The sequence below is a fragment of the Marmota flaviventris genome, chromosome 12, assembly GCF_047511675.1.
Source record: "Marmota flaviventris isolate mMarFla1 chromosome 12, mMarFla1.hap1, whole genome shotgun sequence".
NCBI lineage: Eukaryota > Metazoa > Chordata > Mammalia > Rodentia > Sciuridae > Marmota > Marmota flaviventris.
In genome coordinates this window covers 17,606,133-17,628,648 of record NC_092509.1, presented here as the reverse complement: position 1 = coordinate 17,628,648, position 22,516 = coordinate 17,606,133, and the positions used below count along the sequence as shown (strand labels likewise).

Genomic DNA, 22,516 nt, shown 5'->3' with positions numbered 1-22,516 from the left:
AGCAGATGCAGACCACCCTCCTATCTCACGCAGTCTGGCAGATACCTGCAGGAGCCCTTGAGAGTTCAGCTTTGTGAGAGGGACAGGAGCATCATCTCTGCAGAACTAGGAGGTGGTGGCGATCTCAGGGTTTGAGGATCTCAGGCCTGTGTCCCTTTGCACAGTTTCACAGAGCAGTTTGCAGGTCTGTCTTTAGGGACAAGAGAGAGCCTGGAAGACTTAGCAGCAACCATCAGAGCAAGGGGACTCCATCCTTCCTCCTATTCCAAAGGACATTCATTAGTGCATGTGACAAAGTCAGAAAACTGAAAGACCACGTGGGTCATAAAACACAACTCCTCTTTTTATTGTAGAGAAAAGGTTCTTAAAGGAGATTCTAAATGCAATTCAGCTCAGGAGCCCAGGTGTCTTTGGCCAGAGCTGGCAACTCCTGAGGGCTGCTGTCCCGCACAGCTTTCCTGCCAGAGACAAAGCCACACCCAGCAGACCGCAATACAGCACTGAGGCACAGGGAAAACTGACATGCCAGTCCCCTTAAAGCAGACATCACAGAGAAAGGTCATCAGGGATTCAGAGGGCACCTTCCCTGCCCCCACTCGTAGGCCAGCTGGAAACAAACAGAAACCGAGCAAGTTCAAGTTCTCCTAACATCTAACACTGCAGCGGCGGAGCTCTTTTTTCTGAGCGGTGTTGGTAAGATCAGCAACTCAGAGGAAGCTGGTGGCAGAGGAGGGAAGACACCCCGGTGGGCATCACATTCTGCGTGTATAATAGAGAGGATGGGCAACTCCCGGAGAGCCTGGGAGGTGCTTTCTGTGTCTGGCACCCATTGCAAGACACGCGCCAGGCTCCTCCCACACAGTCCTGGGTCCTCGCCCTCCCACCGCTCCCCTTGCGGTTCCTAACACCAGATGTCAATCTATAGAAGCCAGGCATCATTCACTCCTAAGGTCTCCCCCGTGCTCCGCCAGAAGGCACCTGAAGGAGCCATCCTCCTGTCATATGTATTTAAATTAAACAAATTTAAAATATCATCCGCTGAGATGGACTATGTCCACCATGTTTTTCGAGATACTTTTTTTTTTCTTCTAATCTTATAGAGTTTTGCGATCTATTCTGGCCCTTGCTAAGTCCAGATGGCTTCTCTCCAAGAGGGCATCAGATGTGTAAATGAGCAATTGAAAAAAGACAGAACAGGGGTGGGCAGGGTTACAAACATCACAAGGGCGGTGGCTATTTTAGCATGAGCAGGGGCTCTAACCCGCTGCATGCTCCACAGATGAGCAGCTGACTCCCAAGAAAGCTCAAGGCTGGCTCCGCCCGGGTTTTATTGGCGCCTCAGATGCATTGTTTGGAATTATTTTACCATTTTAATCTATTTCATTTCTCTCCAGAGGCTATTTTCAGGGAAAAGAAAGCAGATTAGGGGGCAGAGTAATGAGACAAAGAGGGCTGAGAGCCTCTCCTTGGTGGCAGTTGGAAGCCAGTAGAACATTGACGTCATGCTGCGGTTTTGCAAGACAAATATGAACATTATTTAGCCAATAACTGCAAAACTTCTCTTAAAGTTAACAAAAGCTGGAGAAGTAAATATGACTTTCCTTACGGAGCAGTGACTTTTCCCCTGGGAATCTTTTCCTCTAGATGCCTTGAAACAGTTCTTGTTTATGACTTCTTCGATCCAGATGAACGCAAACAGCCATGAATCAACCCCAAACCGAGGGCCTCATCTGTTACCATCTTCACACGATCTCGCTAATGAGAATTTAAAGATTCTAATTAAAACCAGACTCAAAAAAAATGCCTTTCTGAGCTGATCAGAAAGCACCAATTTAACAAAAACAGAAATATTACATCTTCCCAATGTGGTTTTTAGTTCATTTTCTATGTTTTTCCTGGGATTCCAATTTGAAAGTTGATTGTTAAAGCAGAAACTACTATTAAAATATATAAACAGATTTGTGGTCATCTAACATTGTAGGAAATTGTGAACCATTGCCAATTTGTCAAAGGGAGATGGTCAGATATCTTTTCATACAACCTTCATCTTTCATTTATTCAAGATCTACTCAGGATCTCTTACCTTAGACTTGTCTGAAATCCTCTTTTAGTAAAAAGTCCTTGAAAAGCACTTCTGATAGCCTAGTCAAGAGCCAGATGTTGGTGCTCAGACTTATATATTGGGATTTGAATTTTAACCCTCCTCCCCCACACAATCACTAACCCAACTCCAGTTAGTGGGCTGGCTTCTCTGATGATCACCTCATCCATGAAACAGGGGTGCGAGTGCATGTCCCTCCCCAGGGCCTGGCAGCATCTGCAAGTGTCAATGTCAGTGCCTCTGCCTCTTGCCAAGAGGAGGAGTCTACACTGTGCTGCACTGCTTCTTAAGTAACCCTTGAATTTCAGCTGCTCTCTGCCCTCCTCTCTCCCCTGCAGATGCTGCTGAGCTGGACAATGGCCCAACTCATTCACAAAAAAAAAAAAAACACACAAAAAGCAGAGGGCAGAATCTATTTGTCAGACATAGTGTGGGACAGGTCAGCTCCTGACATTGCAAAGACTTTGGTACCCATAAAGCATCAGCTACTCACATAACTGTGCTCCCCTCTTAACTCCAAGCAGGTCCTTTAATTTTAAAACATAATTTTCTTCATTTTCCCTACCCTTCCCAATTATGTAGAATTAAGACACACTAGCAATCCAAGATGAAAGCACCTTAATGCCTATAAAATTGGAATTTTCAAATGCTACCAACCACCAGCCTATTCCATGTCAGTTCTAACCCAGCCTGTCATGGGGGCTGAAGGACCTCCTTGTTCCCTGGCCAAGAGTCCTCTCATCCATCAGAGGGCCCAGAGTGCAGGGAACCTGTCTGTTCTGGTCCTGGGTTGGACTGGTTGGCTGGGACACATTACCATCCCCACAACAGGTGAGGATAGCTCAATCTCCCATCAAAAGGCCTGTTGTTGCCCCAGAGTGTTGTGTGGGGTGAGGCCTGCATTGACCATGGACAGAGAAGGGAGCCTCAGCACAGGGAGCAGGTGGTCAGCCCTGAGAGACACCGAGGATGGGGGTGGCATTGAGCAAGACATACTAAACTCTCACTCGAAGGCTCCTGCTTCTCCTCCCAGGAAATAGAATCACCTGTCAGGAAGTCCCTGTCTGTCCAGCTAAGCGGCCCCTGCCCTGTACTGGCTTCCTGCCCTTTGGCTTTTGTGAACATAGTCCCACCCTCCCCCACTGGCTTCCCCCCAGCTCCTTCAGATCCCTCCATGTCTACACAGTAGCTGTAAACTTTGGTGTATATAGAATCTTCTGAGCTACACCATCAGAAGCCTTGGTCCAGTCAACTGGGGCGGGGCTTCTGGATCTGCAGAAGCCCCCAGGTGGCCCTGAAGTAGGAATTTGCTTGCCTGTCTCAGGAAGTCAGGGGTCACTGGCCCCCTTAAACTGCTATGGAGGAAGTAGTCCTAAACCCCAAATTTGTGCAAGAGGCAGATTTGGAGTGTCTCACTTCTGCTCAACATGAGTGTCCTTACATTCACGAGGCTACAGGCTCATTTTGTCTGGAACATAAGTACTACCTGGCCTCTCCCCGAATGTTCTCTCTGCAGCATCTCTAAGCTGACACTCGCCAAGGGGTCTGAGTGAGCTGGGGTGAATCCTGGAACCAGAACTCACCGTCTGTGTGCTCTTGGTGAGGTATATTATTTTTCTTAGTCTCAGCTTGTTCATCTATAAAATAATACAGTCATTGCCACTGTCTTAGGATCATAATGGAGATTCACAGAAATAACACTCACTGGTGGTAACTCAGAATAACACCTGATATACAGTGAACTCTGAGAAACATCAGCTACCATTGATCACAAACTGTTTTGTGTTTCCTCTTCCATATCATAGGCCTTTTTATAGAGAGGACCTTGTCTTATTTATCTCTGTATTTCATTAGTGCTTGCTCAATAAACTTTGATTGATTCTTTTCCCCAGGGGACAAGTATAGAGATGAAATAAAAGCAGAAACGCTTGAGAAATAATATCTCCACGATGGCTTCTCCCCAGGCCAGCTTGGAGACAGCTGCTTGTCCACAGGGACAGCTCTGACAAACACCTTGTCAGTTCCTTCTGACGGCCCTTCAGGGGAGGGCTCCAGAGGAAGCATGCGCACATGAAAACCTCCCAGAGGCACAGTCACGTCTTGATCAGAACAAGCCCTGTGCATTTGCCAGACATTGTGATTGCACGTGCTTATCCTTGGGCCTCCAGTCTGATGAGGATGATGAACATGTCAACAGTCACACAAGAATGTGACCTGAGCTAAGAAATCCAAAAGGAAGGAGTACCTAAGTCAGAAGAGAGTGTATCAGGGCACAAGTACTAACAGTGTGGGACAGCACAACTCCAAATAGCATTTATTTGATGCTTGAAGGTGTTGCTGCCTGAGATATTGGCTTCTAAGTTTTAAAAATAAATAAATTGTTTAAAGGCATTAAAAGAGCAAGCAAGGAGTTTAATTGATGAGCATTTCTTCACCAAAAATTTGATTGACGTTTTCACTAAAAAATGACTAACTGAACCAGTTGATATACATGCAATTTCCCCTGAAGTTTGACTTTGAATTCAAAATATACCCAGCATCTGTGTCTGCGCGTGTGGAGTCAAAAGCCCAGAGCATGATTCAGCTCGTTATTCAGGTTCTTCTGAAGTGAACGGCACTGTGAGTGCAATTGTTGGGGGAGAATCACATGGGCAGCTGTGTGGACAGACATTGTTAACCCAGCTGGGGTGGAGAGAGATTCCAGTAAGCCACTTAACACAAATGTTTCAGGAAAGCTGTGCTGACCATGTGCCTTCTCAAAATCCCTGCCCATTTAGCCACTTCAACATGCTGCCTTTGAACAGATCACTACTGAGAACACTTTGATTCCGCCAACAATGCCAATGAGTGTGGAGTGTTTCTGTATTTTTTCCTAAGAACTTTACATTTGCACGAGGTTGGACAATAATAATAACAACAGTTCATATCTGAGTACTAGATACTGAGCACACAGTGCTGGGAACTAGACCCACTGTCTCATTCAACCTTAAAACAATCCTGGGTGATGTAGGCACAACTTCTGCTTCTGAGATGAGGAAATTAAGGCATAAATGGTGGTCATGACATCACACAGCATTAAGAACTAGCTGAGCCAGGATTTAAATCTGGATCAGTGTGATGTCAATGTGCCCGTTTGAAATCCCTGGGCTGTCTAAGCTCTCAGAGTATAGGAATACCTCAACCACATCAGTGTTGGTTACTGCGGCATAGAGTGAAGCACCAAAACTTAGTGGCTTACAGGTAGCATCGTGAATTTTACTTACAAACCATTAGGGGTAGGGATGGCTCATCTCTGTTCCACATGACATTATATGGGGCGGTTCAGAGGGGGAACGTGGGACCCACTCACACTTACTGGCAGGAGAGGTCAGTCCAGCTGTCATCAAGGAAATCAGCCTGCCCGGGGCTGGAACCTCAGCTGTACTCCATGAGGCTTCTCCAAGGATTCCCGAGCAAACAAGACACTCATGGGTCACACTTTATGATGCTGTTCACAAATCGCATTGCACCAGACACTCCCCACAGTCAATAAGGAGAGAGCACAGAGCCCACTGCTGGGTGGGAAGTGTGAAGAGTCACTGGTGGGTTGAACCAGTAGGATGGAGATGCTGGTGATCCATCTATACTGTATTTTGCAGTATGTCAAAATATAGTAGCTTCTAGCCTCAGAATCCATGTACGTCCAGCCAGGATACTTCAAATGAGGATAGTCCCCAAAAAAAGACCTTGGAAAACCCACATACAATCCTGTGCTGTTACCTATCAATCATGGTGCTATCAGTGCTTCTAAAACACATATTTTGTTGTGTCTTTTGGGAACATAGCATGTTCTCCACCCTTTAAAAAAAATGCATTATCCAGAAACATTGTATGGAAATGCCATAGGCAGAGGTCTCTGCCATAATTCAGAATCTCAGACCCAGAGGTCATTATTATGATGTGAAGAACCCAATGATGCAGAGTTGCTAATTGTTCATTGGTGGTTGCACAGTTGGGAGAAGATGGTGGCAGAACTTACCCATTTCTGATTCCATACTGAGGGATTTCCTTCTATACCATGCCTATGATAAAAGGTTTTCACTTCTCATGCCTTCACCCAAAGTTGTTATTGGTCTCTAGGTAATCTGAAATATAGATTAATTGAATAGTCAGGTCATTTGAATTATTTAATTGGAAAGTGATTTTTGCCAATCCCTGATCTTGAAATTAATGAGGATTTGTTGTAATTTTTAGCAAACAGGACTCCTTACCAAGTCAAAAAGACTGCCATTCCCACAGAAACATGGAGGAATACTAAGATGGAAGTCGGGGAAGATCATCTTCCGTTTTCTCAGATTATCTCAGAGGCTTCTGCTTGCTTTCTGGCTGGGTGATTGTTCTAGCAGCCTTTCTCCAGTTTAGAAGGCTTGGATTATTCCAGAGGGGGGACTAGTCTATTGAGCAGCACTGAAGATGTGCTCCATGTCCACGTGGCCGTTCAGTGGGGGAACATGGGACCCACTCATACTTAGAGGTCAGTCCAGCTGTCATCAAGGAACTCAGCCTGCCTGGGGCTGGAACTTCAGCTGTACTCCATGCATGCACTTCCTCTGCTATATGCAAGCCCAAGTTCCCTCTCACCCTCCCCCACATCACCCCAATATGCTGCAAAACAGAGTTCAAGGAGAAAGGAACAGTGGAGAATGTGCTGCTATTGGTTTCCAGATTCAGTCTTACCCCACCCATATGCAAATCTAACCTTTTTGATATTTCAGCATGATAAATCCAAAGACAGGATTTCAACAGGAAAATATTTACTAAAGGCTTTCTCCCTTATAATCTATTGATTTTAATATCCCTACCACTTTGGCTGAATGTCAATTTTACCCCGAGGACTGCTGTTGCAAATTTGAGCACATTTTATTTATTTATGCCATTCAAAATATTAGTATTAGCAATGCACCAAGTTTGAGTCTTGCAATGTTCCCATTTAAAGTTTATTTTTCTGATTTGAATAATGCCCGTAATTTGCCATGGTAATCGGGGCCAACAGGCAACACAAAGCACAAGCGAACACAGCATTTTGTTTTATTCTTCAATGAAGTATGGTAACACACAGCTCAGTAACTATGGAGCCGCTTCCTCACTTAACCTTTGGAATCGGAAGCACCTGATTATCACCATCATTTAACAAGATGCCAAATCATCTCCCCTATGACCATTTCTGTTCCAAATGTCCAATCTGTGCCAATTTGTGCATTAATAGCTTCTGGGCTGGTATCTCAGATCTCTGTTCTTCTGGGTTTCAAGGGTAGCTCAGGGCATCACCTCAAGATTCCACCACCACCACTACCCATCTCAAGACCAACAAACATCCCTCCAGCCCTGTTAGAAGCCAGCTGCTCTGTCAGGTTTTACTGGGAGGTGTCTGTCCCAGCAGTATAAGCTCTGGCTGGGAGAACAAGAATGGCTGTGGAAGATACATTAGCCCTCTGTGCTACCAAGAGACCCTTTAGCAAGCATTTCCTAAATTGCTAAATCACCAACAATAATGAGTACAGCTGGATGTCCCTCTTTTTCATATTTAACAAAGAATTTATGTTGCGAATGACTCTTCTGTTGATTTTTCAGCCTTTTAGGAGCAGGTTTTAGAGTTTCCCTGTGGAGAGCTTTCTAAATTGCAAAGCGTCATCTTACTATCCTTTGTCCAGACTCTCTCAGCCCCTCCCCAGCTCCCCTGTCCACCGAGGGAGATGGGGTGTCTGGATGGCAGCCCATGTCACCCTGAGATTGTCTAGAGGGACCTCCCCATGGGAGACTCTCTGCCCTTCTCCTCAGTGACTAAATGGGCTGGACCATGGAGGGTCCCCTTCACTCAAGGACCAAAGCTCAGCTATGCAGACAGGCTTCACTTTTAATTTCTAAGGATTTATAGCATATTGTGAGATTTGTGTTCTGAGACCTTTAAGCGCAGCAAATAGTGTGTGTTAAGATTGACAGCCACAACTCAACACCCAGACCTCAACAACTCCATTTCTGCCTCAACTACTTGTAATTGCTTTCAAACTTTGGCCAAATGACCAAAGCTCCCCACGCTTTAGTTTCTGCAAGCATATGGCAGGACTCATCCCTGAGAATACAGTCGTTGGTGGAATAAAATGACCAACAGTCCCCAGCAGAGCTCTAGGAAAATAAAGAGCCTGGAAAGAGCGTTGTGCCCATGCACAGCGTGATGTATTACGCTCCCAGGCAGTGACTGTCCCACTTTATTCCAAAGGAGACCACAAACTACAGACATAACAATGACTCAGGCCCCCATGAGATACCAGGGCATGTGGCCCCTTTCACACATAGCTCAGTTACACCACGGAGCAGGGTCCCTTGGTAAACAGCCCCTTGACCTCCAGTTGACATCTGAGCTCCATGCGGGAGGAGTAACTGCTTGGTTCTCTTGGGGAGTGGGTGTCCCCAATAAGAGTATCTGGACCCGGGAGAGTTCCTTAGGGATTCATCAAAGATGAACCCTATGGCCTGGCATCTGGAGCTGTGCTTTGACCTGGCAGCCTGTCCAATCACTTTCTCATCATTTACTCTGCACAGATTCTCCCTTGGGCCAGACTGAACTACCCCTTGCCAGATCCCAGAAGCAGGCTTCCCACCTTTGCATTTCCTCAGATGATGGCTTCCCTAGATTTTCCTGCTCCTCTTACTCCTGCAAATTTAGATTATATGATTCCTTCAAAGCCCAGGGAGCCTTCACTGACCATCCTACCTGCCGCAGTCCAGCTGCAGCAGAAAAATCAGGGGGGTGACGAACAACTTGTGTACGTTGATACAGCAGGAGAGGGAGCCGTTTATTGTAGGACAACAGAGGTATTTATACATTCCACACAGCTTATCTTAATTAGCATAAACTAGACACATCAGTCAACCAAAAAGGAATCTCCACACTTAATGGCTCGCTGGTGTTACTTAACCACTCCCTCTGGCAAAATGCCAGGCGCCATCCAGACTTGTTTATAGACCTTAACATTTCTCTGGCAAAATGCCAGGTGCCATCCTGACTTGTTTACAGACTCTAACACCTACCTCCAACCCCACCCAGAAGTGGCCTGTATATATATATATATATATATATATATACATAGATGCACTAATGAGCCGCATGGGACACATGTGTCATAGGCCATCTCCACCTGCACATTGATCCACATGATCACTAACAAAAATAGATAATGGCAGTGCTAACCATGAAGCAGTATTCAAGGATCAATTTAAAAAAAAAAAAGAAACTTTAAACATTTGGAAAGTGTTGGGCAGGTAGTGAGCCTTCAGTGGCATTCACTGTAATTATCACTAACCAACGCAGATTCAATTAAAATCATAAGCACTTGTCTTGCATATATAGACATAAATAGGAGGCAGGCAAAAGACCAGACAAGCTATATCAAGAAAGAGTGCAGATCTTGCCAGGCATGGTACTGCACATCTGTAATCCCAGTGACTCAGGAGGCTGAGACAGGAGGATCACAAATTCAAAGCCAGCCTCAGCAACTTAGCCAGACCCCAAGCAACTTACCAAGACCCTTTTTCAATTTTTTAAAATTATTTTTTAAAGGATTGGGAATGTGGCTCAGAGGGAAAGGAAGGAAGGAAGGAAGGAAGGAAGGAAGGAAGGAAGGAAGGAAGGAAGGAAGGAAGGAAGGAAGGAAGGAAGGAAGGAAGGAAGGAAGGAAGGAAGGAAGGAGAGTACAGCTTCTAAATGCTATAGGAGTCTGGTGAAAAATGAACACCAAGGTTGCAGACATCTGAGAAGCCTTTATAAAAGTTCTGGCCTTCCAACTTTGTAGAGAAAGCAGTGTAGGGTTGTTTGCCTACCTTGTATAAAGCAAGTGCAAAGTTCAAGTAGACTGACACAGTACACATGGGTCACAAGCATCATATTGCTACTTCAGAGCCTCAGACATTGGCACTGAGTGAAAGGCTATTCAACGACAGTACAGATTTCTTATAATATACAATGAGGTGTCTAGGTCCTCAAGGTCAAGGGAAAGTATCTTCCATTCATCTTGAAAGTAATAATACAACATAACTTTGCCCATGTGCTCAGAAAATACTCTAGAAGTTAAGTGGTTTGGTGCTGAATTTGAACACATCTATCAATCCTATGAGATTGAATGAACTCCCTGCAGCTCTATAAGCACACCTTGAAATTTGAATTTATAAAATTAATCAGTCACAAGTTTGTTTCTGAGCATTTTAGCTCCTTCTACAGTAAACCAAGTGCCAGGTGGGGAAGAAAATCAGGTTATTGCAAAGTCTGATTAGTTGGGTTTACAGTAACCAACATTGACTGTATATATTAAGTCCCATGTGATTAAAGCATTACAAGCTCCTAATGTGAAATTAGACAAGTGAATATGCCTCTCTATATGAACTCCAATTTTCTGTCTCACTTCTAAGCCCCATGTAATCAAGAACAATGTCATTTACATACCCAAATGCAACTATGAAAAACTACATACAGCTGCAATCATGTATGTTATTTAATTAAAAGCCAATCACTTAAAATAGCTGTGCTGTGAAGACAGCAGGCAAGGGATGGGGCTTTCTTTAAGAAATAGGGTACAGAACAGAAAACCTCCAGGGCTTGCTTTCTCTGGACCTTTCCAAAGCCATTTTTTTTCCTCCAAAACTCCAGCAAGTCAGTAAGAAGAAAACTTGGGACCACATAACAGATGTTATTCTTCCTGATAGATAATGATTATTTATAATCTCTCCTCCTTCAGCTTTGAAAAACCAGCACAACTAAGGGTCATAGTTCAATAAATAAAAATTCTCTAAAATTATCCCTCCCAAACCTGTTTCAATTGACCTCAGTTTACCAATAAGATATGTGTGTTTGAATAAACACAAAGGTGTTGTAGACCTCTGACCTACACATAGAAACCAAGCAGAGCTGGGCATTGTGGGGTGCACCTGCAGTCCCAGCTAGCTACTATGGAGGCTAAGGTGAGAGGATCACTTGAGCCCAGGAGTTTGGAGCCAGCCTGGGCAGCACAGCAAGACCTCAACTAAAAAAAAAAAAAATCAACCAGGTGGTCCTGAAAGGATGGAGAGGAGAGCAAAACCTGAAGTAGATATGACACTAGCCCAACCCATTCGAAGCCACTGCTCAGCAACAGATAAGAATAAATTTGGAACTGGATTATTAATGGAGGTGAGCTCCCCACCCCCACCATGATCTTAATAAGGAAGTGAAGACCTATCATGTTGGAGCCCATGAGCCAGACTTGTGAAGGTGGTCATGGGAAGGAATACCAGCTAAATATCAAAGAGATAAATTCTCACCAACCAACTAAAAATCTCTCTACATTTTAATTAGTTCGCCACCCAAAGTAAGAAAAGTTAAAGAAATCTTCGCCTTTTTTCTTAACATTCACCTTTCTAAAACATTACTGAAAATATATGCTTAATATAAATGTCATGAACCCCTTGGGGAAAAAATGTTTCAAAATAATAAAGAGAAAAATATTATAGGGGAGGAATTATTTTTTGTATCTTCCTGGAGCCTGCCTGGGTTTGGAGGTCAGTCAACCAGCACCTTAGCACCAAGAAAGGAAGTAGTCAGGTTAAATGAGGTCCTGGGGGTGGGGCCCTGATCCAATAGTGTCAGTGTCCTTATAAGAAAAGACATCAGAAAGTGTTCTCTCTCTCTCTCTCTCTCTCTCTCTCTCTCTCTCTCTCTCTCTCTCTCTCTCTCTCCCCCCCCCTCTCCCTCTCCTTCTCCCTCTCCCTCTCCCTCTCTCTCCCTCTTAAGAAATAGGGTACAGAAAAGAAAACCTCCAGGGCTTGCTTTCTCTGGACCTTTCCAAAGCCATTTTTTTTCCTCCAAAACTCTGCCTAGGGTATCATTGTCACCCAGGGGACATGAAGGTCAAAGCATCAAGCCAAAGGATTATTCTCAAGCCTTAAAACTGAATGGAATTGGTCCCACTAGGACTTAGACTTGCTTAGGACAAACCACCTCCTTCTTTCTTGACATTTCTCCGTTCTGGAATGTGTCTCTCCTGTGTTTCTCATGCCAATGCATTTTGGAAGCATAGAACTTGTTTGCTTTCACAGGTTCACATCTAGAGGGGAATTTTGCCCCCAGATGAATCTCATACCGGGAGTCTCACCCATTCCTGATGTACAAACTCTTTAGATGAAATCTTAGGACTTGAGACTTTAATGTCAATGCTGGAATAAGTTAAAACTTCTGAGACTGATGAAATGAATGTGTTTTGCCATGCAAGAAGAAAATGGCTTGGAGAAAGGGGCAAAGTGGTACAGAATGGATGTTTGGGTCCCCCAAAATCATATGCTGAGCCCGAATCATCAATATGGCTGTTTTTGGAGGTGAGACCTCTAAGGGAAGTAGCTATAAGTTAAATGAGATCATCAGAGTGGGTCTTTGTTGTCCTTAAAAGAAAAGACAGATACTGATAAGCTTGCTCTTGTTGCATTCAAAAAAAGGAAGCCGTGGGAGCACACAGCAATGAGACCCATCTTGCCAACACCTTGATCTGGGGCTGTCAGCCTTTGGAACTGTGAGAAAATAAACTTCTGTTGTTTAAAGCCACACAATCTGTAATCTATGGCCATTTGAGCCGAAAAAGACTATTAAAGTTGGGGGGGGGGGCGGGGGAAAGGTTGAGAATATGAATGAAAAACATTTTCCAGATTTTTTTCCCTGACACTTCTGCCCTTTAGACAGTCACTTCCTGTCTAAAGTTCACCCCTGATCATTTCACGGGTTCACACACTCAGCTCTCTATTCCAGTTTTGTGCCCTGACTGGTGTCATCTGGGATCACTCACAGTGCCAGGGCGGGGCTGAGAAAGTGCAACACCAAGGTGAGCCGTGTCCCCAACCAGGAGTGCAACATTAAGTTGAGATTGTATCATGAAAGCTGGAAATGGTTAGAAAACTATAGGAGACAAAATATTCATAAACCCCTGCATGGACATGTCCAGTGCTGTAACCACAGTGGACGGCAAAAGCCTGAGAGGACCTCCAAATGCTGAAAGTAAGAAACATTTCAGCTGAGATAGGATTTTAGAGACAAATGGAGTGAACTTGACTGATTTAGAAACAGGGTCTGGCACTAGTGGTGCACACAGATATGAGGAGGACAGAATGCCCCACCCTGGAGGGAAGCAGTCACACCAACTGGAGCTGTCCTTCCCAGGACCAAGTGTGCACCATGCAGTACCCAGCACCGTGGTCTTACAGTTGGCAGCTGCGTCCCAGGCCCCCTGGAGACAGCTGGGTTGGGGGACACTCACCAGCAAAGTCACCACGCTGCTTTGCTCAGTTTGAGGCTGTCTCTGCTCGCCAGAGGTCCTTATCACTCTCTGAAGAGCACAGCCCACCTGAAGTCCCATTGGCCTATGTGCTTTACCAAGTGGAGTGAGCCAAAAAGCCCTCATCTGTGGAAATGCTGAAATCCAAAAGGAAATGTGATTTGTTCTGCTTCAGCATTTCCTCAAATGATGCCATTAGAGAATGGCTGTGGCTCAGGGCTAATTAGTTCAGAATGGGTGCAAAGCATCCTGGGATACAGACCTGGAGGGTGTCCAGGGACCATGGGGCCTCTGTGTGCAGCGTGGCCCTTCTCAGGATGACAGTGCACATTCAGTCATGTTTCGTTAGCAATGGTACTGATCCAAACCCAGAGGAAACTAAGCACTTGAGGGGTCTCCAGAGAGCCCCGCTTTTCCTCAGTACGATCTAGTCACCATGTCAGCATGAAGGGTCTGAGTCAAATCTTTTGGGTTTAAGTTCTGTGTCTGCCACATTCGGGCCATGTAATTTGGCTCCATTGCTTCACTGATTTAAAAGGACAATATCAGTGCCTCCCTTGTGAGGATTAAATGGGGCAATGCATATGTAGGACCCAGCACTGGGCATGGCACATGTAAGTCTCTGCTATTGCTGTTTTGGTATTTCCCCATCTCTAAAGGAAGCAGAGCTGTCCTTAGGTTTCCAGAGCACAGCCAGTTAACACATACTCTCTGACATTTCTTGGTGGTTTGGGGACAGCTTATTCTGAGGGCCTTAGGGAGCCCTATCCAGCAGACACACAGTACCGTTGGACATTCTCATCACCCTTGGACATGGAGAAACTTGATTTTGTAAAAAATAATTGAAAGCACCATTTAGATGGAGGAGGCCCCTTCTTGGTGAGGCCCAGGGACAATTATGAGACTCTTGTCTACTGACTGGCCCTGTGGACATTCATCCCTGACCACAACGCTGTGATCTGGACACCCAAGGAAAACAGATCAACACTTTCCTCTTCTCATTCAAATTAAGAATTAGGTTCCTCCAAACCAAGAAGTGGAAATTAACCAAATTCATGCCTCTGTGAAAAACAGCCCCTCTTTTACAGTATGAAGTAGAAGGACAAGATGCAGGGGGCAGCCCCCAAAAGACACATTGGATCTGATGACAGTGACCATATTTGGAAAATAGGTCTTTGCAGGTGTAACCAGGTTAAGAATTTTGAGATGGGCTCATCCTGGATTACCCGGGTGGGTCCTAAGTGCTTTGATAAGTGTATTTATAAGAAATGAAAAGGAAAAGACACACACATAGGGGAGAAGATCACAGGAAGACCAGCAGAAATTGGAGCAATGTGGCCCAAAGCCCAGGAATTCCTGGAGCCACCAGAAACTGGAAGAGACAGGAGGGATCCTGTCCTGCTGCCTTGGGAGAGAGTGGGCCCTGCTGACCTGATCTTGGGCTTCAGCCTCCAAAGCTGTGAGAGAATAAATCCCTGTTGTCCAGATTTTCCCAGTGGCTCCAGGACCCAGCACACAGGGTATCTGGGGGACATAGACTGTCCTCTCTGGACCTCAGTTTTCAGGACATAAAAAACAACCTAAAGCAACCTCCAAGTCTCTACAATTTCATGTCTCTGTGGCTTCACACCAAATAGCCTGGGTGGGAGGAGCAGCCAGGGAGATCTCAAGTACACAGTGGTGCCCAAAAAGCCAGGGCTTGCTCTCTTTCCTCTCCTCCCAGCATCAAACACAGTTTGTGTGGCATCTGTCCTACATAGGGTTTCCATATTTACTTAAGGTGCATTTGAAAAGCAACAAGCACTCGCCAGCACAGCTACAGTAGTTCAGGGAAAGGCCCAAGAATCCCAGAGGATGCATCCAGAAGAGACAGCACAGGCCCTCCCTCTCTGCTGCCCACCTTTACTGCCCACTGAGGACTTGGGAGGGGAAGAAGCATCAGATTATTTTTGCAGCAGGTGGTAGCACTATTTTCACAATCATTTTATTGCATAAAATGGGATTTTAAAAAACTCTTTATCTCTCTTATCTTTTTATATCAGAAATCTGTATATATCTGCTTTCATGCCTTGTACAATATCAAAATATACCTTTTAGAAATATGAAAACCCAGCCATCCCCCAAAATGAACTGCTTACCCACCTTTTGGATACACTGATGGTTTGATTTGGCCACATAATGGTTTTGTCAATGCAGCAAAGACTGAGGGAAAATACATGATAAAAGTAATAGTTACAAGCATCATTTTTAGCACCTGCCAAGTGTGCGGCACTGAGCTAAGCATTTAGGGAGAACGATTCATTCACTCCTCACAAAAACACTATCAGATGGAAATAAAAAACGGGGCTCAGGGGGTTTTGAATGACTTGCCCAAGCTTAGAGGTTACAGAACCTAGACTCCTAGCAGGTTTCCCTGCTCCAAAGCCTGTGACAGTCACGCCGCTCATGTTATCCCCAGTGACAAGTCATGGGACCCCACATTTAGGCAAAGGTGATGTTTTAATCACAGGACCTGGAGTGGTTGGAGGAAGGGTGACCACAAAGCCACGCTTTCTGGGCTGTGCAGCTTTGTTGCCATTCATGCACTGCTTTTACAGAGATGTGGGCTGGCTTTAGGACAGCTCAGTATGGGAGATTCCAGCTTGGTGTGTACACTTCTGTGTGTGCATTTGTGTGTGTGTGTGCTTGTGTGCGTGCATCTATGTGTATACATGCATGTACCCGTATCTACATATGCACACCCGTGTACATGCATTGTGTATTATGGGTGCATGCATATACTTACTTGTATGTACACACGTTTTGTGTATATGCACATGCTGTGTGCAATGTGTGGTCTGTGTGTTCATGTGTACATTTGCAGGAAGGTGAGAGAAGACATTGGGACGTGAGCTGCAAAGAGCTGTTCAGCCTGGAGAGTACCCTGTGAGATGTGCCCACTAGTTAAAAACTGGTTCTGTGATACTGAGAAGAAAGTGGTGGCCAGTTGTCCAACATGTACAAATCCTCCCTCCCCTATCAGGATGCTTTCAATCAATGTCTACCTGAAAGACTACTGCTCTGAGACAGGAGATGGGGGGGAAGGAATTGAGCACCATTCCCATGCTGAAGTCTCTTGACCAGGCACAGGTCTGGATTTCTGCCATGGGTGTCACTGGGGGTTAATCACAATCAACTCCTTCCTAAGGCCATTGGGCAAAGCCATACAGACAGCAGTCACATGCATGTGACGGTAGGAGGTGCTCTGTGAGGGGCATCCCGGATGCCTGCATGGGGACAAGGCTAAGAAGGAAAGGACACAGAGCAGTTGTCCACCAGCTGCTTCTGCTCACACATCAAAGAGCCCTGGTGCTTGTGTCTTTCAGGAATTCGCAGACTCCGTGTCCCAGCTGGTCACGCAGAAGTTCCGTGAGCTGACGGTTGGCCTGACATCTGTGCATGCCCGCCACAAAGCACTAGCAGGCATCGTCATGACCAAAGGTAACCACCTCTTCCTCTCCCTGTGGAGATTTTCTTCTTCAAAGAAAGGAGTGTTCGAGTTTTCCTGACTTGGGGGCCAGCAGATCCCCTGTACCCACAGAGATATGGCAAGAAAGACAATATGGAACCAAGAAATCAGGGGCCAGCACTTACCAGCAGCACCCCACGGGCAGTAGTGGCACAACTCACCTGCCAGGGCCCATCTGCATGAGCTCCTGTCAGTCCCTTGGCTGTCAAGGCCTTGGCTGATCTGTCCCATTAGGCATGTCCCCATTTTCAAGAATGATGTTGTATTTGTAAAAGCTGGAGTCTGAGGCCAGACCAGGCCACCAAAAAAGTCACCTGAAGCTGATAGGTAAGGAGTTGGCCCATCCCTGTCAGCCCCAAAGTGCCCACAGCCAGGACCTGACGCTTCCCCTTGTGCAGATCACGTGTGTCACCATAGGTCTTGGCTCCAGGGCAAGGAGGTGGAACCCACTTGGACAAGGGAGGTGGAGGTGACCTTTCAGAAGGATGTCAATTGTCAAGGTGTCTGTTTCCCATGGCTATGGCATCTATAGGCCTGTCTGAATGCAGACTCCATGCATCAGTCCATGGTGGGCGAATAGAAGAAGGGAAAGGGGAAAGGAGGGGACATATGAGGACACCATGGAGCAGGAAACCAAGAGGGGACTTAGAGGGACAAAGGGGGACACTAGGGAATAAGGGACACAGAAAAGACACAAGGGGCTGTGGAGGAGACAAAGAGTAACACAGATAGGACATAGAGGGACACAAGGAGGACATAGAGAGAACACAGGGGGAGGGGACACAGGGGAATGGAGACCAAAAGCAGGGGTCACAGAGGATATGGGGGAAACAGAGAAGATATGGGGGAGATTCAGGGAGAGACACAGGAACAGGGGAGGCAGAGGAGACCTAGGAGGATGCAGAAGACGCAGAGGGACACAGAGTGATACATGGGGACACGGGACACAGGGGACACCAGAGGACACAGGGGGACATGGGGAGACATGGAGGAATGCACAGAGACACAGGGTCACATCGCAGAGAATCTGCCCTCTTGCTGGGGTGTAAACCTGCCCAGGAATTTCCTCCTTTCTGTCAAGTCTCCAACCCAAACTGATCCCAGAGATGGAATTCCATTCTAGAAAACAAGACTGACCCGTCCAGGGAGGTCAGCTCTTTAATAAGGTCAGGAAAATTAATCAGATTCGTGGAAATATCAAAGTACTAACCTGTAGTCATTAACCAGCTGGTTATTCAAATTAACTATTTTTATTTCCAAAGTTTTACCTGAGTTTTAATGGACTGCTAAAAAACGACTTTGGGTCGTTCAACACTCACACATGACCCTGCAGCACAGGCAGAGGCCAGGACTGAAAAGAACATGTATCTACCGTGTCCAAAGATATGCAAAATCAGTTTTAAAAATCAGATGGTTGGCACGTGTTTCCTGTCATTCTAGACCCCCGTGGGGCCTCTCCAATGAGTGAGAACATTGGAGCAGGAGCAGAGCGCTCAGGACCCTGTCTTAGCTGTGGCACAGGGCATGTTAATGATTTAGTCTTTCCAGTTCAGGCCTCTTAGTAAAATGGAACAGCAGAGCTTCCTCCCAGTGTCACTTGTTGAGAAAGACAAAGTGTATAAAATGTTCAAAAGGTGAACATTACTTTATAAATACAATGCACTGGTCTAAGCCAAAACTGTTCCGTTTTGTCAATGATAACATTGTATGTGGTGACATGCACACCACCCAGAATATTGCATTTTCTTTTTTCTTACTGGGGAAAAAAATTATATATATATATATATATATATATATATATATATATATATATATATATATAATTTATATATATGCCTTTTACCTGTTTGCCAAGTCATTTAGTCCCTGAATCATAGTTTCTGTGGATGGGACCTACTTCTGTCCCTGACTAATCCCTCAGAAACATCTGCCCGTAGGAGCTATGACATCTGCTTCTAGTCTAGACCCACTGTCTTCTTCAATGTCCTTCTTCTCTTCTGTTTTTTTTTCTTCCTTGTGTCATTGTACCCTTGGGGGGTAGAGGGGGGGAGTCCTTTTAAAAAGTGAATAGGAGATGAATTTGAGGAATAATCACATGCTTCAAGATGCCTTGAACTGGTTCTCATACTACCTTAATAGTTGCTCCACATGAGAAATTTTAAGCTCAAAATTATTTTCTCTCAGTATTTTGAAGTGTTTTTTTTTTCCATTGTCTCTTATCTAATAAATCTGTTGAGAAACATTACAGATCTGACTGACACCCTCTTTGCAGGGACCAGCACCCACCAAGGAAGGAAAGGTCTTTTTTTTAAAACTTGGGCATTTTGTAGTTTCCTAAGAATACACGTGGGTATCAGCCTTTCATCTTCCCTGACATATTCAAGCTGCTTGTGTATTTTTTTCTTGTATCAGTTCTTTGACGAATTCATTCCTTCATACACATTTTTGTTGAATTTTCAATATTCTGAACTAATCAACTAATCATCTTTTCCCTTTTTTACTTTCCGTCTCTTTGGTCTTTTGTTTTTGCAGATTTCTTTCTTTTTTTTTTTTTTTTTTGAGAAAGAGAGAGAGAGAGAGAGAGAGAGAGAATTTTTAATATTTATTTTTTTTCTTAGTTTTCGGCGGACACAACGTCTTTGTTTGTATGTGGTGCTGAGGATCGAACCTGGGCCGCACGCATGCCAGGCAAGCGCGCTACCGCTTGAGCCACATCCCCAGCCCCATAGATTTCTTAATTTATCATAAAGATCTTCCATCGTACCCCCTAATTCTTGCAGTCTATTTTTTTATTCAAGACTCTCCTTAATCTCAGGGTCCTCCTTTTTCAAGGATTACTCTTCTTGTTTTGTAGATGTGATGTCTTTATGCATTTCTCTGGGGAGACTCACCAGCAAGCGTCTAAGTTCTCTTCTGTCCTCTGATTGGTGTGACTCCTCTGGGACTCATGGCTCTTTCTTATCTTCAGTCTTGCTCTTTTATCCTGCTTATGGTTTTTGTCTGGATATTTGTACTTGTGAATAAAATACCCTATCAATGGTCCTAGACCCCAGGCACAAGTTTCCTCTGCCCTTGTGCAGGTTGACCAAGTTTCCCAGCAGGCCCGGCCACATGAAAAGCCTGGCTGGCATCCCAGGTCTGGTCAGCTGCTGCCCCCTCAAGCTGGGTGAGTGGCAGTGAGCCTCTTGTCACCAAATGAGGACTGTTCTGCTCTGTGAGACAATCCTTCCATCAAGTCCCCTCACTTTTCTCAGGCAGTTCCTTCCATTCCTTAACCATGAGATTCTTCATTTCTCATCCTAAGAGAAAGCTTCAATTCTCAGGTGTCCTCTCCAAGGAGCATTTGGCCAATGGGGGCCACCGTATACTAGAGCATCATTCAATGCATCCCGCTTTCGGGTCTGCACTTGCTCCTGGCTTGAGGACCTGCAGACTCTGAGCCTGAAGCTCCCTAGGTTCAGCCTCAGAGACGGAGCTTCCTCTTCCCGGCAGCTGATATTTGGAGCTGTTCTCTCCATTTCAGCCTCTGCAAACTCCCACCCATTTTACATCTTCTAGGAGACTCTGAGAAGCTCTCCAGCCATCTCCTGATCACACCATATTTCAGATTTATTCCCTTTTGGGGATGTTTCATTTCAATGGGTTCCAGAAAGGGAGAAGAAAACACAGTTGTTGTTCACACTCTTGCACTGACACTGGACAGCATTAGTGGGCTCCGCGGTCAAGGAACAACTTTGTGAAGAAAGTCCAGTATTTCCATGAGAAAGTGGTTCTTGAAGGAGTCATTGATGATGGTAACTTTATTTGATATGCACATTTATCATTGTGATAGTATTTTCACACACGTCAATCAATTTGATTGACACAACCCTGGGAAGTGGGAAAAACAGGGCTTTTTGCTGTCACTTTGAAGAACTATAGACAATAAAACCAAGAGGCTAAGTAGCTTTCCTAAAGTCATAACAGCAGGAGGAAGGGCAGAACTAAGATGTGAGTTGTGGAGTCCTGATCCTTTGTGGCCTCTGGTCTCCTTTAGACACATACATCAGGATTTGGGGATAACAATGCATGTTCTTTATGTATAAAATTATTTTTCCAAGTTTATTAAACAAATAGGAAAAAAAAAGAGTTTTCTAGTATACATTTCCAGGAGATTATGTTTAAACCTTTGTTTTGCTAGCCTGGCCTGCAAAACATATTTAGAAGCTCTGGTTTTCACAAATAATATTTCCTATTTTTGCTAACATGAAGCTTTCATCATTCCATGAATTCTCTGGATTTTTAAGTGTCCTGGAAAATAATACACACCTCTGAAAAACAGCCTCGTCAAGTTGAAATTCACTAAAACGTTTCAGTGTAATTGCTGAGAATGTTAAACACTCTGGGTAACCACCAGTCAGGTCTTATTGGAGGAAATATGAAAGGAACAATTCATTGAACAAGAGTCACTCATTTTTGCAAGTTCTGAAGTGAAGAGTGTGGTTTGCTGGGTGCATTTGCCCTGGACCTACCCTGCGCACACGAGGTAGTTCGTCTCTGCACCATACTCTCAATGCTTCCAGCCTGAGTCAAGAATCCTGTTGCTGTGCTGAACCAGATAAAGCTGATATATAAATGCTATTTTCCCATTGCACTTGACAAAGCATAACAGTTTAAGTACAGTTGAAGCCTGTTTTCATCATATGTCTAGTGTTTGTGTCTGCTCACCTTCATCAGCGCCTAGAAGAATCCAGATAAAGTAGTTTACTCCCCAACATCTCAAAACCTTCCTTTCCATTTTCTTCTCTGAATGACTAGCAATCACCTCAATCTTGAAATTAAAAGCAGAATATTTTTATTTATAGTCAGTCGAGCCTGAGGAAGATAAACCGAAACAAAGGTACCAGACAAAAAAAAAATCCCCTAACAGAAGCTTCACACCATGTGAAAGATGGTAAATTATCAACTGGGTTTCCAGGAATTGATCTTAGTAACTGCTAAGTAGATACAAAGAAAATATGAAGTAGATGACACATCTCCATGGATCTGTGCAGGCACATTAAGATTCACAGAAGCCAACATCTTGGGACATTTCGGAGTGCTGAGGGGCAACTGATTTTAAATCTTTGGTTGCAACCATTAGGTTCAGACTACAAAACGCAGGATAGATCGTACAATGCTGTGGCAGACCCTGGTGTCGCTTGAATGCTATCCCATTTATACCAAACACCTTTCCTTAAGATAAAGGGAAAGAATGTCAGTCCCCAACTGGACATCTGTCCCACCCCAACTCCACTCACAGCTCATTTAAAGACAAATAGTTTAGTCTAGAATAATTTATGAGATGCCAATAAAAGCCCTCAAAGCTAAATTAACCCTAGAGAGGAGAGAGAGCCCTGACCACCAGCTAAGTCCTCATAAAATGTTTTAATTTATTCCTTCTCTTAAGGCAGTGTTTAGACACAAGTGCATTTTAAAAAGGAAAGAAGAAAATTCTTTTGCTGCACTCTTTGGAGATCAGATACTACTATCAAAGCCCCTCAGACACTTCTGCATTTTTCTGATCATTAGCTCATAACTGAGCATTCGATTTTAGCTGCA

At 44.7% G+C, this 22,516-nt stretch overlaps 1 protein-coding gene across 4 annotated transcripts in view; it reads left to right on the top strand.

Moving 5' to 3' along the window:
• Adarb2 (adenosine deaminase RNA specific B2 (inactive)) overlaps window positions 1-22,516 on the top strand; it is a 476,030-nt gene that overhangs the window by 385,741 nt on the left and 67,773 nt on the right. For all 4 annotated transcript variants that reach the window (XM_071619876.1, XM_071619878.1, XM_027948041.2 and 1 more), the window contains one exon: window positions 16,794-16,908. In XM_071619876.1, coding sequence (XP_071475977.1) covers window positions 16,794-16,908 — 115 coding nt within the window. The remainder of the gene's footprint in view (window positions 1-16,793; window positions 16,909-22,516) is intronic.